The sequence below is a fragment of the Chrysemys picta genome, chromosome 9, assembly GCF_011386835.1.
Source record: "Chrysemys picta bellii isolate R12L10 chromosome 9, ASM1138683v2, whole genome shotgun sequence".
Lineage (NCBI taxonomy): Eukaryota > Metazoa > Chordata > Testudines > Emydidae > Chrysemys > Chrysemys picta.
Window position 1 is genome coordinate 56531956 of NC_088799.1, and position 18299 is coordinate 56550254.

Sequence of the window (18299 nt, forward strand, 5' to 3'; positions counted from 1 at the left end):
TGCGGTGTTGCCCCCAGCTGCAGTGCAGGAGTTGGTCTCAACCACCTTCCCACCTGGAAGCACACTGCTTCCCTGTGTTACAGAGTCACAGGAATCCTCACCCACCTCAGTGATTTCTGAGATCCCTGGCCCCTTCTCTGGGCTCTCTTCTGGGACACATTTCTCCCTGCTCCCTAGAGCTGGTTTTGCCTCTGGTTCAGCTGCAACCTGCTGGCAGCTAACAACCTGGACAGTTCTCTCCCTGGCAGGCATTACACCACCATCCCTTCCTGATGCGGTGTTGCCTCCAACTGCAGTGCAGGAGTTGGTCTCAACCATCCTCCCACCTGGAAGCATGTGGTTTCTCCCTGTTGCAGAAGAATCAAGGAGAGACCTTACCCTTTCCCTTGGGGGTCCCAGCATAATACCCCCTCCTACTACAGGCAAATACTTTAACCTGGGCTACACGGAAAAAATCATTACCCAGGAGCAGGTCGAACAAAAGGTGTTCCATTACCCCCACAGTCAAAACACTTTCCAAACCTTCCCAAACCACATGGACTTTAGCTAGTGGTGTGAGGAATCTGCGTTTGCCCACCCCCACAATCTCTGTCATTTTGCCAGACAACATACTGGCCTTTTGGACCACACTCTGCTTAACCAGAGAAATCTGGGCCCCTGTATCCCTCTGCCCCAAGTATTCCCTGCCATCAGTCTGGACAGCCTTAACATGCTCCATACCTGGTTCTGCAACGGCTAACCTCACAGAACCAATATGATAGGTTTCAATTGCTTGTGGGGGGGTTTCTGTGTTGAGGCCAGCAGAACTAACATGAGCTCTTGTTTGCCTGCTTCCTCCTAGCACAGGGCATTTATTCCCCAGGTGATCAGTAGAATTACACTGATAGTACCTTTTGGGCTCTTCTACTTTTACCGGAGATTTGGGATGAGGGTTAGAGGAATGTTTTTGGGTGAGAGACGGTTTAGGCTCCCAACCCCCTTCTCTCTTCCAAGGGGCAAAATGGGTTCCTCCCTTCCCACCAGTTTTAAACCCCTCTTTCTGTGGCCTGCCCTCAATAGACACCTGATTCTGTTCGAAGGCATCAGCTAAAAAAGCCATCTCATCCACAGATTACATCTTTGTCCCATAGACACTGCTTTACATCAGCCTTACCTATGCTTAGGAAATGCTCTTGAGCAACAAGATCCAACATTCCCTCAGAACTTGCCACTTCTCTACCCCTCACCCATTTTCCCAACAAATCTTCCATTTTGTTTACATATTTGCAATTACTCATCCCAATATCCCTCTTAAGATTCCTAAATTTAACTCCATATGTTTCAGGGGTAATCTGAAAACTTCGCAAAACAGTATCTTTAAATTTGCCCTAGTCTAAAGCATCTTCAATAGGCATTCCATTGAATGCATTTTGAGCTTTACCAGTTAATTTCGTAATCAGGGTAGGAACTCTCTTATCATCAGTGATTTCATGTATTACACACAGCCTTTTGAAAGTAGTCAGATATCAGCAATATCATCCTCTTCACTGTATGCAGGACATAAGTGTTCCCATTTGTGGATTTTTGGAGTGATGGGAGTCGTTGGGGTCGGGGAGTTCTGGTTCTGCTTCTCTAGCAGGTCCAGTTGGTGTTTTTGCCATCTTTCTTTTTCTTCCCGCTCTCTTACTCTTTCTGTCATGGCCCTTCTGTGTGCAGTCTCCTCTCTGGCTGCCTCTCCGGCTGCCTCTGCCTCCATAGTTTCCCTGGCTGCAGCTGCTTCTTTGAGCCTCATTACTGCCTGCCCCATTTGAAACTCGCGGTCCTTTGCCTTCTCTTCTGCTTCCAGTTTGGACAGGTCTAGTTTTGTAGCTGCCTCATTGGTATCATTTTTCTGCTGTCTTGTGCTTATTTCCCTCACCCGAAATAAACAAACAGAAATTAACAAAATTGTGACCTCTTCCTGACTGTTCTTAGCCACTGCACTTAAGACTCACTTAAAATCACAAATCTCTGTGCTTAAAGTGTGCACTTCACTTGGAGTAAGAAGCCGTACATACGCCCTGCTCGCTACACCACTGTGATGTTCCCCTCTGGTGTTATCTGGACCGGTGATCTGCTAGGCCACTCCAATCCTTGACTCTGGGAGCCAGCCTTTCCCTGCTCTGCTGTGAGAACCCCCACTCCTGGGCTCTTCATGCACAGCCTGCTCCCAGCTACTTGCAGCCGAATGAGACTAGCCAGTATCTCCGGTCCCAGACACATACCTAGGAACCTCCGTCTTGCAGTGGCCAGTAATGCCTGCTGGAAGCTGCAAGCTTATATGAGTTTGTCGATTTAACAAAGAAATAGATATGTACCAGGCTTGTTATCCCAAGGAGAGTCTCTGACATGCTTCAAACCCCTTCTTCAGGTAGAATAAACAAACAGATTTATTAACTATAAAGTTAGATTTTAAGTGATTATAACTCAAAGCCTAACAAGTCAGATTTGGTCAAATGAAATAAAAGCAAAACACATTCTAAGCTAATCTTAACACTTTCAGTACCCTTACAAACTGAGATGCTTCTCACCACAGGCTGGCTGGTGGCCCTTCAGCCAGGCTCTCCCCTTTGATCAGCGCGTCAGTCGCTTGGTAGTGATGTCTGTAGATGTAGGTGGAAGAGAGAGGGCATGGCAAATGCCTCTCCCTTTTATCATGTCCTTTCTTCCCTCTTGGCTTTGCCCCTCCCTCCCCCCTTCAGAGTCAGGTGAGCATTACCTCATCGCAGTCCCTGACTGACCAAAGGAAGGGGGGTTACTCCCTGGAGAGTCCAACAGATTCTTTTGTTGCTGTCTAGGTCAGCGTCCTTTGTTCCTGTGAAGCTGGGCTGGGTTTGTCCCATACAGATATGATGAGGTGTGAACTGCCTCTCCGCTTTTGGAGCTTTCTTGCCTGGGCTTATTTTAAGCCATGAGGACACATTTTCAGGCTCACAACTATAAACATGAAATTACAACCTATAACATTACTAGAACAACTACTATAACATCACTATAACAACCATGTTCAGTGCATCATGAGCCTTCCAAAGACACTCAACATGACAAACTTTGCATTGGATACCACACATTCATTTTACAAGGATGAACATGGGGTGTTGGGTGTTCCCCCAAGGTACAGAGTGTCACACCCTACCGCAAATGTTCTCTCCCGGAATTATGCTGGGGCAGGAGTGGAGGCTCCATGCAGTGGAGCAGCTTGTCAGTTGGCTGTGTTTTCGAGGGCTGGGCTGTCCTGGGACATGGCTCTGTGTCTGGCATGGATACTGAGGATGCCTTTGACCCATTGTCTCTTTCCCTCTCAGACACCTCACCTGGTCAATCTCAATGAGGACCCTCTGATGTCTGAATGCCTTCTGTACTACATTAAGGATGGGATAACCAGGTGAGGGTGTAACCGCCACAGAATCATGTAGCACCAGTGTGTCTGCTGAAATGAACAGCATCAGACTCTGGTTGTCTGAGTGCAGGGCAGGCCCAGGACATGGGATCCCCCTCTCCGCCTCATTCACTGCTGAACCAGGTATTGGTGCTCTGTTGCTATCAAACTCAGATCACCAGTGGCAAAGGGACCTGATACTATAGAGCAATTGCAGCCCTGCCCTCTGCATGGTCCCTGGGTCAGGCTGGCCTTCCTAGAGAAGTGAACTGAAGGGGAGTCTAATTGACGTGTTCCCATGGATTTAATGTGCTGCCCCGTGAAGGGAAGCTGGGCAGTGCTATCCTTGTGGAAGAATGTCCCATCCTGGGGATGGGCGAGGGCTCCCCTCTGCAGAAGACCTGGCCCTACACTACCCAGGTGTACTGTGAAGGGGGAGCAGACCCTGTGTCGGCAGGGGGAGAGAGCAGATGCAGATTTTAATTCCACCACTTGGAAGGGATGCGTTAGCTAGTGTATACCGGCATGCAAAAAGTCATGTTTCCCCGTGACAGCTTCCAATTAAGATGTTGGCCTGGCTGCCCGCTGAGGCTCTCCCGGGACTGGATCCAAAGCCCATTAAAGTAGATAGAATGACCAGTGGGCTTTGGATCAGGCCCTTTGAGTGCGCTGCTGCCAGCGGTCTGAAACCTGGTGTATTGTTGCCAGGGAACTCCACTAAGTCTGTGTCTGCCTGCAGGGTCGGCCGAGAGGACGCAGAGAGGAGGCAGGACATCGTGTTGAGCGGACACTTCATTAAGGAAGAGCACTGCATTTTCCGCAGCAACACCAAGGCCGGTGGCGAAGGTACCCGCGGACAGAGAACCTCACACGTCCACAGTCTGTGCTCTCACCCCAGTTCAGTCACATACCTGGCTACCTGCAGCTCCTTCTTAGTGTTTGCAGCCAGGGCACCCCAGCTTCTGCTTACATCCAGGAGGACTGGGGCACTGATGCCTGTCAAGAGGTCTGGAGTAGGGCACCTCTTCTCCACCTACTTGTCAAGGTGGGGTATTGGAATACAGCTTTCGCAGGATGTGCTGTGATAGCGCCACCTGTCTTCTGGGTTGGGTCATTCCCATTTCCTTTCTTGCACTTGTTGAAGCACAGTCAGACCAATCTCCTGGCTGTGCCAGCTTCCCCAGTCACACCCCTTGAAAGGCAGCTAGCAGTGTGGAGCATTGGCAGGGCACTGTTGCCTTCCATAGCCACACTACTGGCAGAAGTGAAGGGAAGCATCTCCAGGGAATTGCAAGTGATATGCTAATAGAGGCTATTCTGTAAGGCAAATCAGGAAGAAGAGAAGATGGTTGTGAAAGAAAAGAGTGAGATATGGAGGCTGATTCCCTTGCCGAAGACATTCTGCATTGTCTGAGGCTATCCCTCCTGCAAAACGGGTGCAAACTTGCCTGCTCACAGGAAGCAGGGGGTAAATCTCTGGGATTGATTTGCGGAAAGGCCAGAGACTCAGGCTCTGTTTTTTTCTTAATCTCTTCCTTGTCAAATCTGTGCCTGTGCACAGTCTTTCAGAACGCGCTTTGTAGCTTCAATGGGAGCATGGTCCAACCCCTAGAATCCGTGGTAGATGTCACTAGCCAAGCAGAGTGAGGCCTAGCACTCAGCTCAGTGGCATTTTGCTGTTTCCAGTCTGAGATGCACAGGGAAGCATATTGTTCAATATGGTGACTGTCAACCAGGCCTGATTTCCACCTTGTGCTCATTTGGTACTCAGGGAGTGGAGCAGTGGTGACAGCAGAGGTAGCACAGCCAATCATCACTCTCTCCCTCTTGTTCATTTGAATACTTCAATCCCATTGGTTGAAATGAGTCAGCAAGTGAAACTGCAGGTCAGGACTCTGCTCTGCTTTGTCAGAGTTGGGGGGCCGGAGGTTCAGGACTGGAACAGTGGGGGCTGCTTCAGGTCAGGAGCTGTGTTGGTTGAGTAGGAGTGAGGCTGGAGATTTGAACTGTGGCTCCCTCCACACTATGTCTGGCCTGGGGTGCGGGAACAATTAGTGTAGTGGGGGTGCTGAGAGCCATTGAACCAAACTGTAATATAATGGAAACCACTTCAAGCCGGAAGGTGCAGCAGCACCCCCACCGTGTTCCCTCTAGTTTTTTCTATCCATGGGTGGAATGAATTTTGTACCATATTGTAACATATTGAGGTAATGTGAGGATGTGCGCCACCAGCAGAAACAAGAAACCTATATATGTATATATTTTTAAAAAGTTACCATAGGGATAATTACTCCAGCCAGGACAGGGTAGGCATTTTAGAACTCACTAATCAAAGAATTACATTTAAGCGTAAGAGAGAAATAGAAATTATGAAATGCATAGACCAGTCAAAACACTAAAACAACACACTTTGAAATGTGTTGGGAGGTGAATGTAAAAGACACAATGTGTGTGTGAGACAGAGAGAGACACGCTGCCCCTTTAAGTAGATCGGCACTCAGCAGTCTGAAGCCTGCTCCCTGCTTGTTCAGACACAACAACACCTGCCAGCCAGCTCTGTCCTAAGCCCTGTCGTGTCCCTGCCCTGCTCTGTGGAGATGGGGTACAGGGGAGGGGGATACCCTGACATCAGCAGTCTCCTCTCCTCCCCCATGCTCTGCACAGCAAGCAGGAGGCTCCCGGCAGCAGCTGGCCAGAGGCAAAGGGCAGGAGCAGCTCAGCAGTGCGGGAAGGGACACCTGAAGTGCACAGCACTTGATAGCTTGCTGGGCGGCCCCGCAGCTTAGAGGGAACTTAGACCCCCAGCACCCCTAGTTCCAGCACCTATGTGTCTGGCTCAGGCAAGATCATTTCCCTTTGCCCAGTCAGAACGGTTGTAGTTCATGTAAACATTGTAAATCATGTGGTGCAGCAGACAGAGATTCCTTAGCCTGCTGTACCCAGTGGGCAGTCTCGAGAGGAGAGAAGACAGGCAGGCAGCAGTGTTCGGGTTCAGGTTACTGATGGGTTTTGCCTCAGTGCTGTGAGGGGAGGTTGTTATTAATATATAATTGATGACGCCAAGAAGAGTGGCAGCCTGGCTGACTCAACATTATACAGGTTTGCTGGCAGTGTCCCGTAAAATCACTACAGGTTTAGGGGTAGAAACTGCTTTCCTGTCCCTCCTCCCACCTGCAGCAGCAATGGGGTGGGCAACCCACTGCCATGCAAAAGTCTGGAGTGGCCCAATCCCTCTTTCACTCTGTCCAGGAATCTCCGTGCAGCCTAGCTTGCCAAAGAGACCAGCAGGTGGCAGTACCGCAATATAACGTCCAGTTTGGAGGGTACTTCTTACCAAGTGACTAGAGAACAAATAACGCCACTCACAGATCCCCGGGCATCCTAAGGTCCCTCTGTTTACTCAGCATCATGTGCTATCCCCTCTTACATGTGCTGCGTAGTGCTTTGGTCTGTGAGCAGCCCCCGGGCTGTGTGTGGGACTAGTTGTGATGTGGGAGGGAGCGGGGCATGTTCTAGCTCTCCTGATTAATGCTCAAGGACTGATGCTCAAGGTAGTTTGCAGTTTACAGATCCAGGCTGGATTTTGGCATGGAAGAGACAATCAATGCCAGTGAAATAATGGGGGTAAGAAGGTGGTGTAGGCCTGCCCTGTGGGAACGTATGGAAAGTAACCTGGTATTTATAACTAAAATATAGATAGAGGGAGGGGGATATCTTCAAAAGCATCTCAGGGGTTTAGGAGCACCAGCCCCATTGATTTTCAGCGAGACGTGCTCCTAAATTCCACTGGCGCTTTTGAAATACAACTTTGTTGTATGTGCTTGGGCCCAGCTCCACTGGCATCAAGATGCTAAACGAACAGCCTTCCCTGCCTATCGCAGCCCATAGGGCCTGCACAGCCAACATTTCCAATGCGATCAGGAGACCAGCAGCCCTTCAGGCCTCTGCTGTCCCTTCACACCTCTTCTGCTGTCTCTTTCTCTCTCCTATGCCTTTCCCGCAGTAGTGGTGACACTAGAACCTTGCGAAGGGGCCGACACCTACGTCAATGGCAAAAAAGTGATGGAACCCAGTGTCCTGCGATCCGGTAGGTCCTGCTTCAGAGGGGGTGATTGACTCAGCACTGACAGATTGCTTTAACCATTGACTCACATCAATCCCCTTATAGAAACACACCAGAGCAGATGGTGGTTCTAGTCTAGTGGCATCAGTGCAGTGACAGTGGGGGATAGTCAGTGGGGCTACTCATGCTCAAGTGCTCTGTTGAATCAGGGCATAAGTCGTGGGACACGAAAGGCCTTGTTGGTGGAAATCCTGCTGTGCAACCCTTGTCACTGAGTTGGGGTTCCTGCATATACACCTCTACCCTGATATAACGCTTCCTTGGGAGCCAAAAAATCTTACTGCGTTATAGGTGAAACCGCGTTATATCGAACTTGCTTTGATCCGCTGGAGTGCGCAGCCCCGCCCCCCCCCCCCCCCGAGCGCTGCTTTACCACGTTATATCCGAATTTTTGTTATATCGGGTCGCGTTATATCGGGGTAGAGGTATACTGGAGACCTCATTGGTTAACTCCGAACTGCCCTCCCCAAAGGAAACCGAATCATCATGGGGAAGAGCCATGTGTTCCGATTCAACCACCCTGAACAGGCTCGCCAGGAACGGGAGCGGACCCCATGTGCAGAGACCCCCGCAGAGCCAGTGGACTGGGCCTTCGCGCAGCGAGAGCTGCTGGAGAAACAAGGCATTGACATGAAGCAGGAGATGGAGCAGAGGTAGGAGGCATGGGGGAGGCAGAGGAGATGATGGATCATGGAGGGAGGGGAACATGGAGAGGTGGAGCAGAAGGGAAGGAAATGGGGTGTCAGCCAGTAACTGGATCTGTCCAGGTTTGTCATTTTGTCCTTCCTAATTCTTCCCAGGCTTCAGGAACTGGAGGACCAATACCGCAAAGAGAGAGAAGAGGCCAACTATCTTCTTGAGCAGCAGAGGCTGGTAGGTGGCACACACATTCTGCTTCTTATCTGGTTCATCAGAGCAATGCTAGTCACCGTCAAGGCGCAGACTGGGGTTGAGTCTCTAGTCTGAACAATGGATAACGTGCTGACATGAGTAGGGCGGATCTGCATCTTTGGAAGATGCTACCTAGACTGGAAATATCATGTGTCTCCATGTCTCACGGGGCCTTTTAGACCAGTGAACACAGCTGGGGGGTAGGTTGGCTTTCTACAGGGATTGGAGCCATTTGTCAGTTTTATGGGGATCGAGAGAGACCTGGTACAGGAAGGGGGTGGTCAAAATCAAGAAGAGAGTTGTTTGTAGGTTATTTCCTTATCTTCCCCCCTTTCCCTCAGGACTATGAGAGTAAACTGGAGGCTTTACAGAAGCAGATGGACTCCAGGTATTATCCTGAGGCCAATGAGGAAGAGGAAGAGCCTGAAGATGAAGGTAAAAGTTCAGTGAAAGCAGAGAGTGACTGACATAAATTGTGCAAGAGAGAACGAGCCTTTTCCAGTTTTCCTGGCCAATGACACTTCCTGATGGCCCTGGGAGCGGGGCTCTGGTCTGTTACGATGAAAGTCCGGAAGATCCAGGTGTATCGGCAGGAGACTCTCTCTTATCATGAGAATGGCCCTAGTGAGTCAGACCAAAGGTCCCTCTAGCCCAGTATCCTGTCTTCCAACAGTGGCCAGTGCCAGATGCTCCAGAGGGAATGAACAGAACAGGTAATCATAAAGTGATCCATCCCCTGTCACTCCTTCCCAGCTTCTGGCAAACAGAGGCTAGGGACACCATTCCTGCCCATCCTGGCTGATAGCCATTGATGGACCTATCCTCCATGAATTTATCTAGTTCTTTTTTGAACCCAGTTATGGTCTTGGCCTTCACAACATCCTCTGGCAAGGAGTTCCACAGGTTGACTGTGCGTTGTGTGAAGAAATACTTCCTTTTATTTGTTTTAAACCTGCTGCCTATTAATTTCATTAGGTGACCACTAGTTCTTGTGTTATGAGAAGTAGTAAACAACACTTCCTTATCTACTTTCTCTACACCAGTCATGATTTTATAGACCTCAATCATATCTCCCCTTAGCCGTCTCTTTTCCAAGCTGAAAAGTCCCAGTCTAATAAGACTCTCCTCATACAGAAGCCATTCCATACCCCTAATCATTTTTGTTGCCCTTATCTGACCCTTTTCCAATTCCAATATATCCTTTTTGAGATGGGGCGACCATATCTGCACACAGTATTCAAGATGTGGTCATACCGTGGATTTATATAGAGGCAACATGATATTTTCTGTCCTATTATCTATCCCTTTCTTAATTATTCCCAACATTCTGTTTGCTTTTTTGATTACCGCTGTACATTGAGTGGATGTTTTCAGAGAACTATCCACAATGACTCCAAGATCTCTTTCTTGAGTGGTAACAGCTAATTTAGACCCCATCATTTTATATGTATAGTTGGGATTATGCTTTCGAATGTGCATTACTTTGCACTTATCAACATTAAATTTCATCTGTCATTTTGTTGCCCAGTCACCCAGTTTTGAGAGATCCTTTTGTAGCTTTTTGCAATCTGCCTGGGTCTTATCTATCTTCAGTAATTTTGTATCATCTGCAAATTTTGCCACCTCACTGTTTCCCCCTTTTTCGAGATCATTTATGAATATGTTGAATAATACTCGTCCTACAACAGACCCCTGGGGGACACCACTATTTACCTCTCTCCATTCTGAAAACTGGCCATTTATACCTACCCTTTATTTCCTATCTTTTAACCAGTTACCAATCCATGAGAGTACTTCCCTCTTATCTCATGGCAGCTTACCTTGCATAAGAGCCTTTGGTGAGGGACCTTGTCAAAGGCTTTCTGAAAATCAAAGTATACTACGTCCACTGGATCCCCTTGGTCCACATGCTTTTTGACCCCCTCAAAGAATTCTAGTAGATTGGCGAGGCATGATTTCCCTTTACTAAAACCATGTTTACTCTTCCTCAACAAATTATGTTAAACTATATGTCTGACAATATTGTTCTTTATTATAGCTTCAACCAGTTTGCCCGGTACTGAAGTCAGGCTTATAGGCCTGTAATTGCTGGGATCACTTCTGGAGCCCTTTTTAAAAATTGGCGTCACATTAGCTATCCTCCAGTCATCTGGTACAGAAGCTGATTTAAATGATAGGTTACAGACTACAGTTAGTAGTTCTGCAGTTTGACATTTGAGTTCCTTCAGAACTCTTGGGTGAATACCATCTGGTACTGGTGACTTATTGCTGTTTAATTTATCATTTTGTTCCAAAACCTCCTCTAATGATACCTCAATCTGGGACAGTTCCTCAGATCTGTCACCTAAAAAGAATGGCTCAGGTTTGGGAATCTCCCTCACAGCCTTAGTCATGAAGACCGATGCAAAGAATTCATTTAGTTTCTCCGCAATGGCTGTATCATCCTTGAGTGCTCCTTTAGCACCTAGATCGTCCAGTGGCCCCACTGGTTGTTTAGCAGGCTTCCTGCTTCTGATGTACTTAAAAAAAAAAATTTGCAATTATTTTTTGAGTCTTTGGCTAACTGTTCCTCAAATTCTTTTTTGGCCTTCCTAATTGTATTTTTACATTTCATTTGCCAGTATATATGCTCCTTTTTATTTTCCTCACTAGGATTTAACTTCCACTTTTTAAAGGATGCCTTTTTGCCTCTCACTGCTTCTTTACTTTGTTGTTTAGCCACGGTAGCTCTTTTTTGGTTCTCTTACTATGTTTTTTTAATATGGGGTATACATTTAAGTTGAGCCTCTATTATGATGTCTTTAAAAAGTTTTCACACAACTTGCAGAGATTTTACTTTTGGCACTGTACCCTTTAATTTCTGTTTAACTAACCTCCTCATTATTGTGTAGTTCCCCTTTCTGAAATTAAATGCTACAGTGTTGGGCCGCTGTGGTGTTTTTCCTGCCACAGGAATACTAAATTTAATTATATTATGGTCACTATTACCAAGCGGTCCAGCTATATTCACCTCTTGGACCAGATCCTGTGCTCCACTTAGGACTAAATCAAGAATTGCCTCTCCTCTGGTGGGTTCCAAGATCAGCTGCTCCAAGAAGCAGTCATTTAAGGTGTCAGGAAACTTTATCTCTGCATCCTATCCTGAGGTGACATGTACCCAGTCAATATGGGGATAATTGAAATCCCCCATTATTATTACTGAGTTTTTTATTTTAATAGCCTCTCTAATCTCCCTGAGCATTTCATAGTCACTATCAGCATCCTGGTCAGGTGGTCAGTAATATATCTCTACTACTATATTCTTATTATTAGAGCATGGAATTTCTATCCATAGAGATTCTGTGGTACAGTTTGATTCATTTACAATTTTTACTTCATTTGATTCTATGCTTTCTTTCACATATAATGCCACTCCCCCACCAGCATGATCTGTTCTGTCCTTCTGATATATTTTGTACCCTGGTATTACTGTATCCCATTGATTATCCTCGTTCTGTGATGCCTATTATATCAATATCCTCATTTAATATGAGGCACTCTAGTTCACCCATTTTATTACTTAGACTTCTAGCATTGGTTTATAAACACTTTAAAAACTTGTCTCCTTTTAGCTGTCTGCCATTACACAATGTCACTGAATGGGACTTTTTTATTTGACTGTTTCTGATCAGACCCTACCTGTATTTTATCATTTTCCATCCTCTGCTCCTCACAAGGACATAGAGATTCTCTATTAATAGATCCTCCCGTAAGGGATGTCCGAACCATGTGCTCCTCTGCACCTGTCTGCTTTCCCCCAGCCCTTAGTTTAAAAACTGCTCTACGACCTTTTTAATGTTAAGTGCCAGTAATCTGGTTCCATTTTGGTTTAGGTGGAGCCCATCCTTCCTGTATAGGCTCACCCTTTCCCCAAAGTTTCCCCATTTAAGTATCAAAGTATCAAATAACTGTAGGTGTCTAAAGCTGTGGTATCACAGTGTGTGGAATGCCACAAACGGGATGATTATAATGCTGAATGAAGGAGGCAGGGGGTCAAGATTGTTGCTTGTTAAATCACTCTTGTCTGAATTCAGGGGCTGGAGCTCTGCTCATTTGCCGGCATTTTCAGTATCTGCTTTGGATGCTGTAACTCTAATTCAAACACAGCTGTTACAATGGTTACAGCAGATATTCACACTGCACCCACATACCCCATTCTCCATACTCCTTGTGTTCATGTTAGTATTGCCTACTGCTTCTTGATATGCAGTTAACAAGAAGCAGCATACAAATGGATAAGGCATAGAGATGAAGAAATAGCATGAGGTCTGATTGCAAAATTTCTATAGTTGAAAGGTTGGCATAAATCAGTGGGGAATTTTTTTATTGAAAATTAATCAGTTGTTCCCTGATAAAATGTGGGTTCTTTCTTTTATTTTAAAGGAAGGTGATGGGAAAGTCACACTTCTAGAACAGAGAAAGGGTATCAGCATAACCCAGAGGGCCTGATTCTTCTTTATACCCAGGACTCTTTACACCCCACTGGTACTGTAAAGGGGCATTAAAGTGGATATAAATTACATTACCCCATTTTAAGGCAGCCAAAGGGCATTAGTGTCAACGAGAATAAGGCCATTACAATTTAAAACAATCAGTGCTGTTATTGTAATTAATTATTTCCCCCACCTCTAGCAGTGTTTGGGAACCTTTAGCCATGTTTGGGAGCTGGTATTGCTGTTTCATACACATAACCACCTTTCCCATCCCTCATTTACCTTGGCTGTTGACAGAGTGGAGTTAGTTTTGGCTTATGGGGGATGTTGCCCTCCCTGTGTATCTGGGGTATTTTTGTTGGACCTTGCACTGTGGTGCCCTCCTGACTTGTGTGTGGAACAGTTATTAGGGCAAGAAGAGAAAACTGTATTTCCTCATGTTCAGAGCCGGTCACATAAAATCATCACTGGTAAAGTTTGCAGGTGACACAAAAAGTGGGGGAGTGGTAAATAATGAGGAGGACAGGTCACTGATTCAGAGAGATCTGGATCGCTTGGTAAACGGGACAAGCAAACGTGTTTTAACACAGCTAAATGTAACTGTATCCATCTAGGAACAAAGAATGCAGGCCACACTTACAGGACGGGGGCTCTATCCTAGGAAGCAGGGACTCTGAAAAAGATTTGGGGGTTGTGGTGAATAATCAGCTGACCATGAGCTCCCAGTGTGATGCTGTGGCCAAAAGAGCTAATGCAATCTTGGGATGTATAAACAGGGGAATCGTTAGTAGGATTAGCGAAGTTATTTTACCTCTGTCTTTGGCACTGGGGCAACTGTTGCTGGAACACTGTGTCCAGATCTGGTGCCCACAATTCAAGAAGGATGTTGATAAATTGGAGCGGTGTCAGAGAAGAGCCTTGTAGTGACAGACTCAAGGAGCTCAGTCTATTTAGCTTAACAGAGAGAAGGCGAAGGGGTGACTTGATCACATTCTATAAGTACTTATATGGGGAGCAAATACATGATCAAGGGCTCTTCAAGCTAGCAGAAAAAAGTTAAACACAATCCAATGGCTGGAAATTGAAGCTAGACAGATTCAGATTGGAAATAAGACATAATTTTTTAACAGTGAGAGGAATTAACCATTGGGACAATTTACCAAGGATCATGGTGGATTCTCTATCACTGACAAGTTTTCAATCAAGACTGGGTGTTTTTCTAAAAGCTCTGCTCTAGGAATTATTTGGAGGCAGGTCTATGGTCTGCGTTATACAGGGGGTCAGACTAGCTGATCACAGTGGTCCTTGCTTGCCTTGGAATCTCTGAAAACCTCTCCACAGCCTGGATGGAATCCAGGGTGGGTGAGTGTTAGTGTTAGTGGTGGTGGGCAGAGGAGTGTCGGGAGTGTCCTTTGAAGAAAGTGACTTGTCTCTTTGTCTCAACAGTACAGTGGACTGAGCGGGAGTTTGAGCTGGCCCTCTGGGCCTTCAGGAAGTGGAAATGGTACCAATTCACGTCTCTCCGGGACCTTCTGTGGGGCAATGCAATTTTCTTAAAGGAGGCCAATGCCATTAGCGTGGAGCTGAAGAAGAAAGTAAGCACCTTCTGTCACACTCAGGCTCTCCGGGATTTTACCCCTGAGTTATGTAACTGAATTTTCTTTCAATTTTTTTGGAGGAAATTGGATGCCTCCACTTCCTCATGGTTGCTGGTTGCAAAGCTAAGCACATGCATTTCCCAGTGATTACCAAACCAAGAGATGTTTGTACACAAACAGTGAGCACATGGGACAGAAACTGCAGCCCTCTGCTTCAGTAGAGTCTCATCAGCTTGCATGTACCAGCAAGATGGCAAAGCTGTGAATGAGGTCAAGGACTGGGGCTCTCAAAGACCAGAAAACGTGTTCCTAGATGAGCCATATTACAGGTTCTACCAAAAGCAATGGGTCAGATTTGAACCTGGCGTAAGCACGTATATCTCCATGGAAGTCACTGACACCGGCTTACCCCGAGGTCTGGGGTGGCCCCTTGTGCTTTTCAGGAGTTACACAGAGTGGATGGATGCCAACAGTCCAAAGGCACTGGCTGGGGATCACCATTCACCATGAGCCTTCCACACACATACTGATTCTCCAACCCTCTGTCCATTCCCAGGTCCAGTTCCAGTTCGTCCTCCTCACAGACACTCTTTACTCCCCTCTGCCTCCCGACCTGCTGCCCCCCAATGCTGCCAAAGACCGAGAGAAACGGCCCTTCCCACGAACCATTGTGGCTGTGGAGGTGCAGGACCAGAAGAATGGAGCAACACATTACTGGACTCTGGAGAAACTCAGGTAGAGTGGGGCAGAGGTACTGTGGCACAGCCACACGTTTTGTACTGGGCGGGGTGGGGCTGAGAGCAGCCCTGCTCGGCTGGCACATTCAGGACAAGAAGAGTAGAGTTGTGGAGTCTCCTGTCTTGTGGTCCTAGCCCCTTGGTTTGAAGTTGCATGCACACGCCTATCAATCAGTGAGAGTTTATCCCTTGTACATTTATTACCACTGCCTTCACAAATAAACAAGAATGATCAGTGAACAACAATAATGGCAAAATAGCATACAAAATAGCAATGTATTTCATTATGAATCTAAACCAGGGGTCGGCAACCTATGGCACACGTGCCAAAGATGGCATGCGAGCCGATTTTTGATGGCACGCTGCTGCCTGCCGGGGTCCCGTTCAGCCCGCTGCCAGTCTGGGGTTCCGGCAGCGGGCTGAGCGGGACCCCGGCAGGCAGCAGCATGCCATTAAAAATCCTGCCCGACCCAGTCCGCTCTTCTCCGCCCCCCGCCTACCGCTCTCTCTGGTGGGGGTAGGGGGCAGAAGTAAGCTTGCTTCTGCCGGCTGCTGCTGTACAGCAGGTCCGCCGGCAGCCAAGCTTCCCCTTCCCCCGCCTCTTCCCCCAGCGTGCTGCATTGAGCCCTGCCTCCTTTCCCTCCCTGCCGCCGATGGCCCTTGCAAGGGAGGGGAGAAGAGCAGCCCCAGTGCCCTCGCTGCTCAGACCGGTAAGGAGGCGGGGAGGGGAGGGAGGAGCGGGGCCTTGGGGAAGCGGGGTAGGAGCGGGACCTTGGGGAAGGGGGTAGAAGTGGGGTGTATCTCTCCAGCCCCCTGCCATGAGCCGCTCAGGACAGGGGGCTGGGAGCACCCCCCTGATCCCAGCCCACCCCCCCCAGCCCTCTGCCCTGACCCCTGCACCCCCCTTACATCCCAGCCCCCTGCATCCCCCCCATGACCCCATCCCTGATTCCTGCACCCTACACACATACCCAGCCTCCTCACACCCCATGCCCTGACTCTTGGACCCCCCACATCCCCACCCCCCACCCTGAGCACCAGGTTGGCAGCGGGCTGAGTGGGGCCCGCGGCTGGGACTCCAGCTAGCAAGGGGCCGGCAGCCAGAACCCCAGACTGGCAGCAGGCTGAGTGGGCCAGCAGCCAGGACCCTGGTTGGCAGGAGCCAGCAGACGGAACCCCAGACCGGCAGCGGGCTGAGCCACTCGGCCCGCTGATGGTCTGGGGTGCCGGCCCTGCTCAGCCCGCTGCCGGTCTGGGGCTCTGGCTGCTGGCCCGGGGTTCTGGCTGCTGGCCCCTTGCCAGCCGGGGTTCCGGCCGCAGGCCCCGTTCAGCCCGCTGCCGGCCTAGGTGAACAGAACCCCAGACCCGCAGCGGGCTGAGCAGGCCGGCGGCTTAAAATCAGCATTTTAATTTAATTTTAAATGAAGCTTCTTAAACATTTTGAAAACCTTGTTTACTTTACATACATGTGTGTGGCTGTGATACATTGGATACCCTAGAAGTACAGTGTTACAGGGCTGGTGTGTGTGGCTCTGACTCAGTGCTCAAGGGGCTGGAAGCTGATCTAGATCCTTAAACCTCATTGTGTACATCTGTTTCTCTCTGTTTCTTCTTGCAGACAGCGACTGGACCTGATGCGTGAAATGTACGACAGGGCAGCAGAAGTGCCTTCTAGCATCCTTGAGGACTGTGACAACGTCGTGACTGGTGGAGATCCTTTCTACGACCGCTTCCCCTGGTTCAGACTGGTTGGCAGGTGAGAGCCTTGCTCCTCCTTTTTCTAAATCCATCTGCAATCCAAACACACCCACAGAAGGAAACGTTGCTTGGTTTGATAGGGACAACTGGTGCGGTGCGGAGAGACCATAGTGGCTGCTGTGGGTGAAAGGGTTCCACCAGGCAGTAAGCCAATATCCAAGGAGCGCTATTTTCCGCAATCACTTTTCTCTGCCCTCTGCATGGGTACTCAAGAATGATTTTCTGGGACCCCTACTGCTGCCAGGCATTCGGTGCCCTGCTACAGTGAGTTGGTGGTGAACTTCCCATCGCCTTCTTTGAAGCTGTGCCTAATAACCACAAGGCACGAGCTCTCAACCTGGGGATGGCAGCCCCCTGCCCTTCCCATCCTGCAGCGTGGGAGGGGGATTCTGGGTGGGTTGTGTGTGGCCCGATGATGGAAACAAAGCTGTGGAAGGGGACAGGTTGAGAACCCTGCTGTCAGGTTTCCATGTCCATGGATGTGTGTTTGTGTGCACACACGCAGGCGTGCTCATTGGCATCTGAACATCTTGGTGTGCTGTACTGTACGTGCCATGTCGCCTCATGTGCTTCCCACCTGCCAGTTGGAAGGGCACAGTGCTGTCAGCTAGGAGGTGTCGAAGGGACTGGTCCTGCCGCCGAACGTGACCAACCTTGGTGCAGTCAAGGCCTGATCCTTGCCAGTTAACAGCAGTGGAAGGACTCCCCTTGATGCCAGTGGGCACTCTACTGGGGCCTTAGTTGACAGAGCTACGTTCCTGCTTTGCTGAATCCTCTGCAAAGTCCGAGGTGGCATTTCCCATCTTTCACACCAGTTGTTAGCTGGCGACACTGGGGGCTTCTTTGTAATACACTTTGGACAGGCAGGTCTTATTTCCCACTCCCCTCCTGAATAGCAATGGTCCTTGGTGTAAAAGAAAAAGCCTATTCTTTCTCTCTCTTCTGTTTGGAATAGCTGGTGTTAACCTGTCTTCTATCTTGTTGTACTAACCTTAGTTCAGATATCTCTGGCTGCAACAGCTCTCCTCTTTTCAACACATGCATGAGCGAGCGCATGGCTGATCTCACCCCCTCCCCCACCTTCTCGAACCCCGACTCCGACATCACCGAGCCTGCTGACGAGCAGCACGTGGGGAAGGAGGAGGAGGAGGAGGAGGAGGACCTGGAGGAAGACATCTTTCCGGAGTACCCGCTGTATGATGGCCGGGATCCATTTTACGACCGCTCCCCCCTGTTCAGTTTAGTAGGAAGGTTGGTGAGGTTTTAGGAGAGCATGCTGGGAAGGAACTAGCTCTTTCGTACGAGAGAACTGCTTTCTGACAC

At 48.6% G+C, this 18299-nt stretch overlaps 1 protein-coding gene across 21 annotated transcripts in view; it reads left to right on the forward strand.

Annotated features, from left to right (window-relative positions):
• The window catches only part of KIF1A (kinesin family member 1A), a 198361-nt gene that overhangs the window by 99222 nt on the left and 80840 nt on the right, over positions 1-18299 (forward strand). For 11 of the 21 annotated variants that reach the window (XM_065557170.1, XM_065557164.1, XM_065557163.1 and 8 more), the window contains 10 exons: positions 3324-3403; positions 4137-4243; positions 7401-7484; positions 7993-8173; positions 8321-8393; positions 8753-8846; positions 14330-14478; positions 15038-15216; positions 16837-16974; positions 17973-18227. In XM_065557170.1, coding sequence (XP_065413242.1) covers positions 3324-3403; positions 4137-4243; positions 7401-7484; positions 7993-8173; positions 8321-8393; positions 8753-8846; positions 14330-14478; positions 15038-15216; positions 16837-16974; positions 17973-18227 — 1340 coding nt within the window. The remainder of the gene's footprint in view (positions 1-3323; positions 3404-4136; positions 4244-7400; positions 7485-7992; positions 8174-8320; positions 8394-8752; positions 8847-14329; positions 14479-15037; positions 15217-16836; positions 16975-17972; positions 18228-18299) is intronic. The other 10 variants (XM_065557174.1, XM_065557175.1, XM_065557176.1 and 7 more) reach the window with 2 other exon arrangements.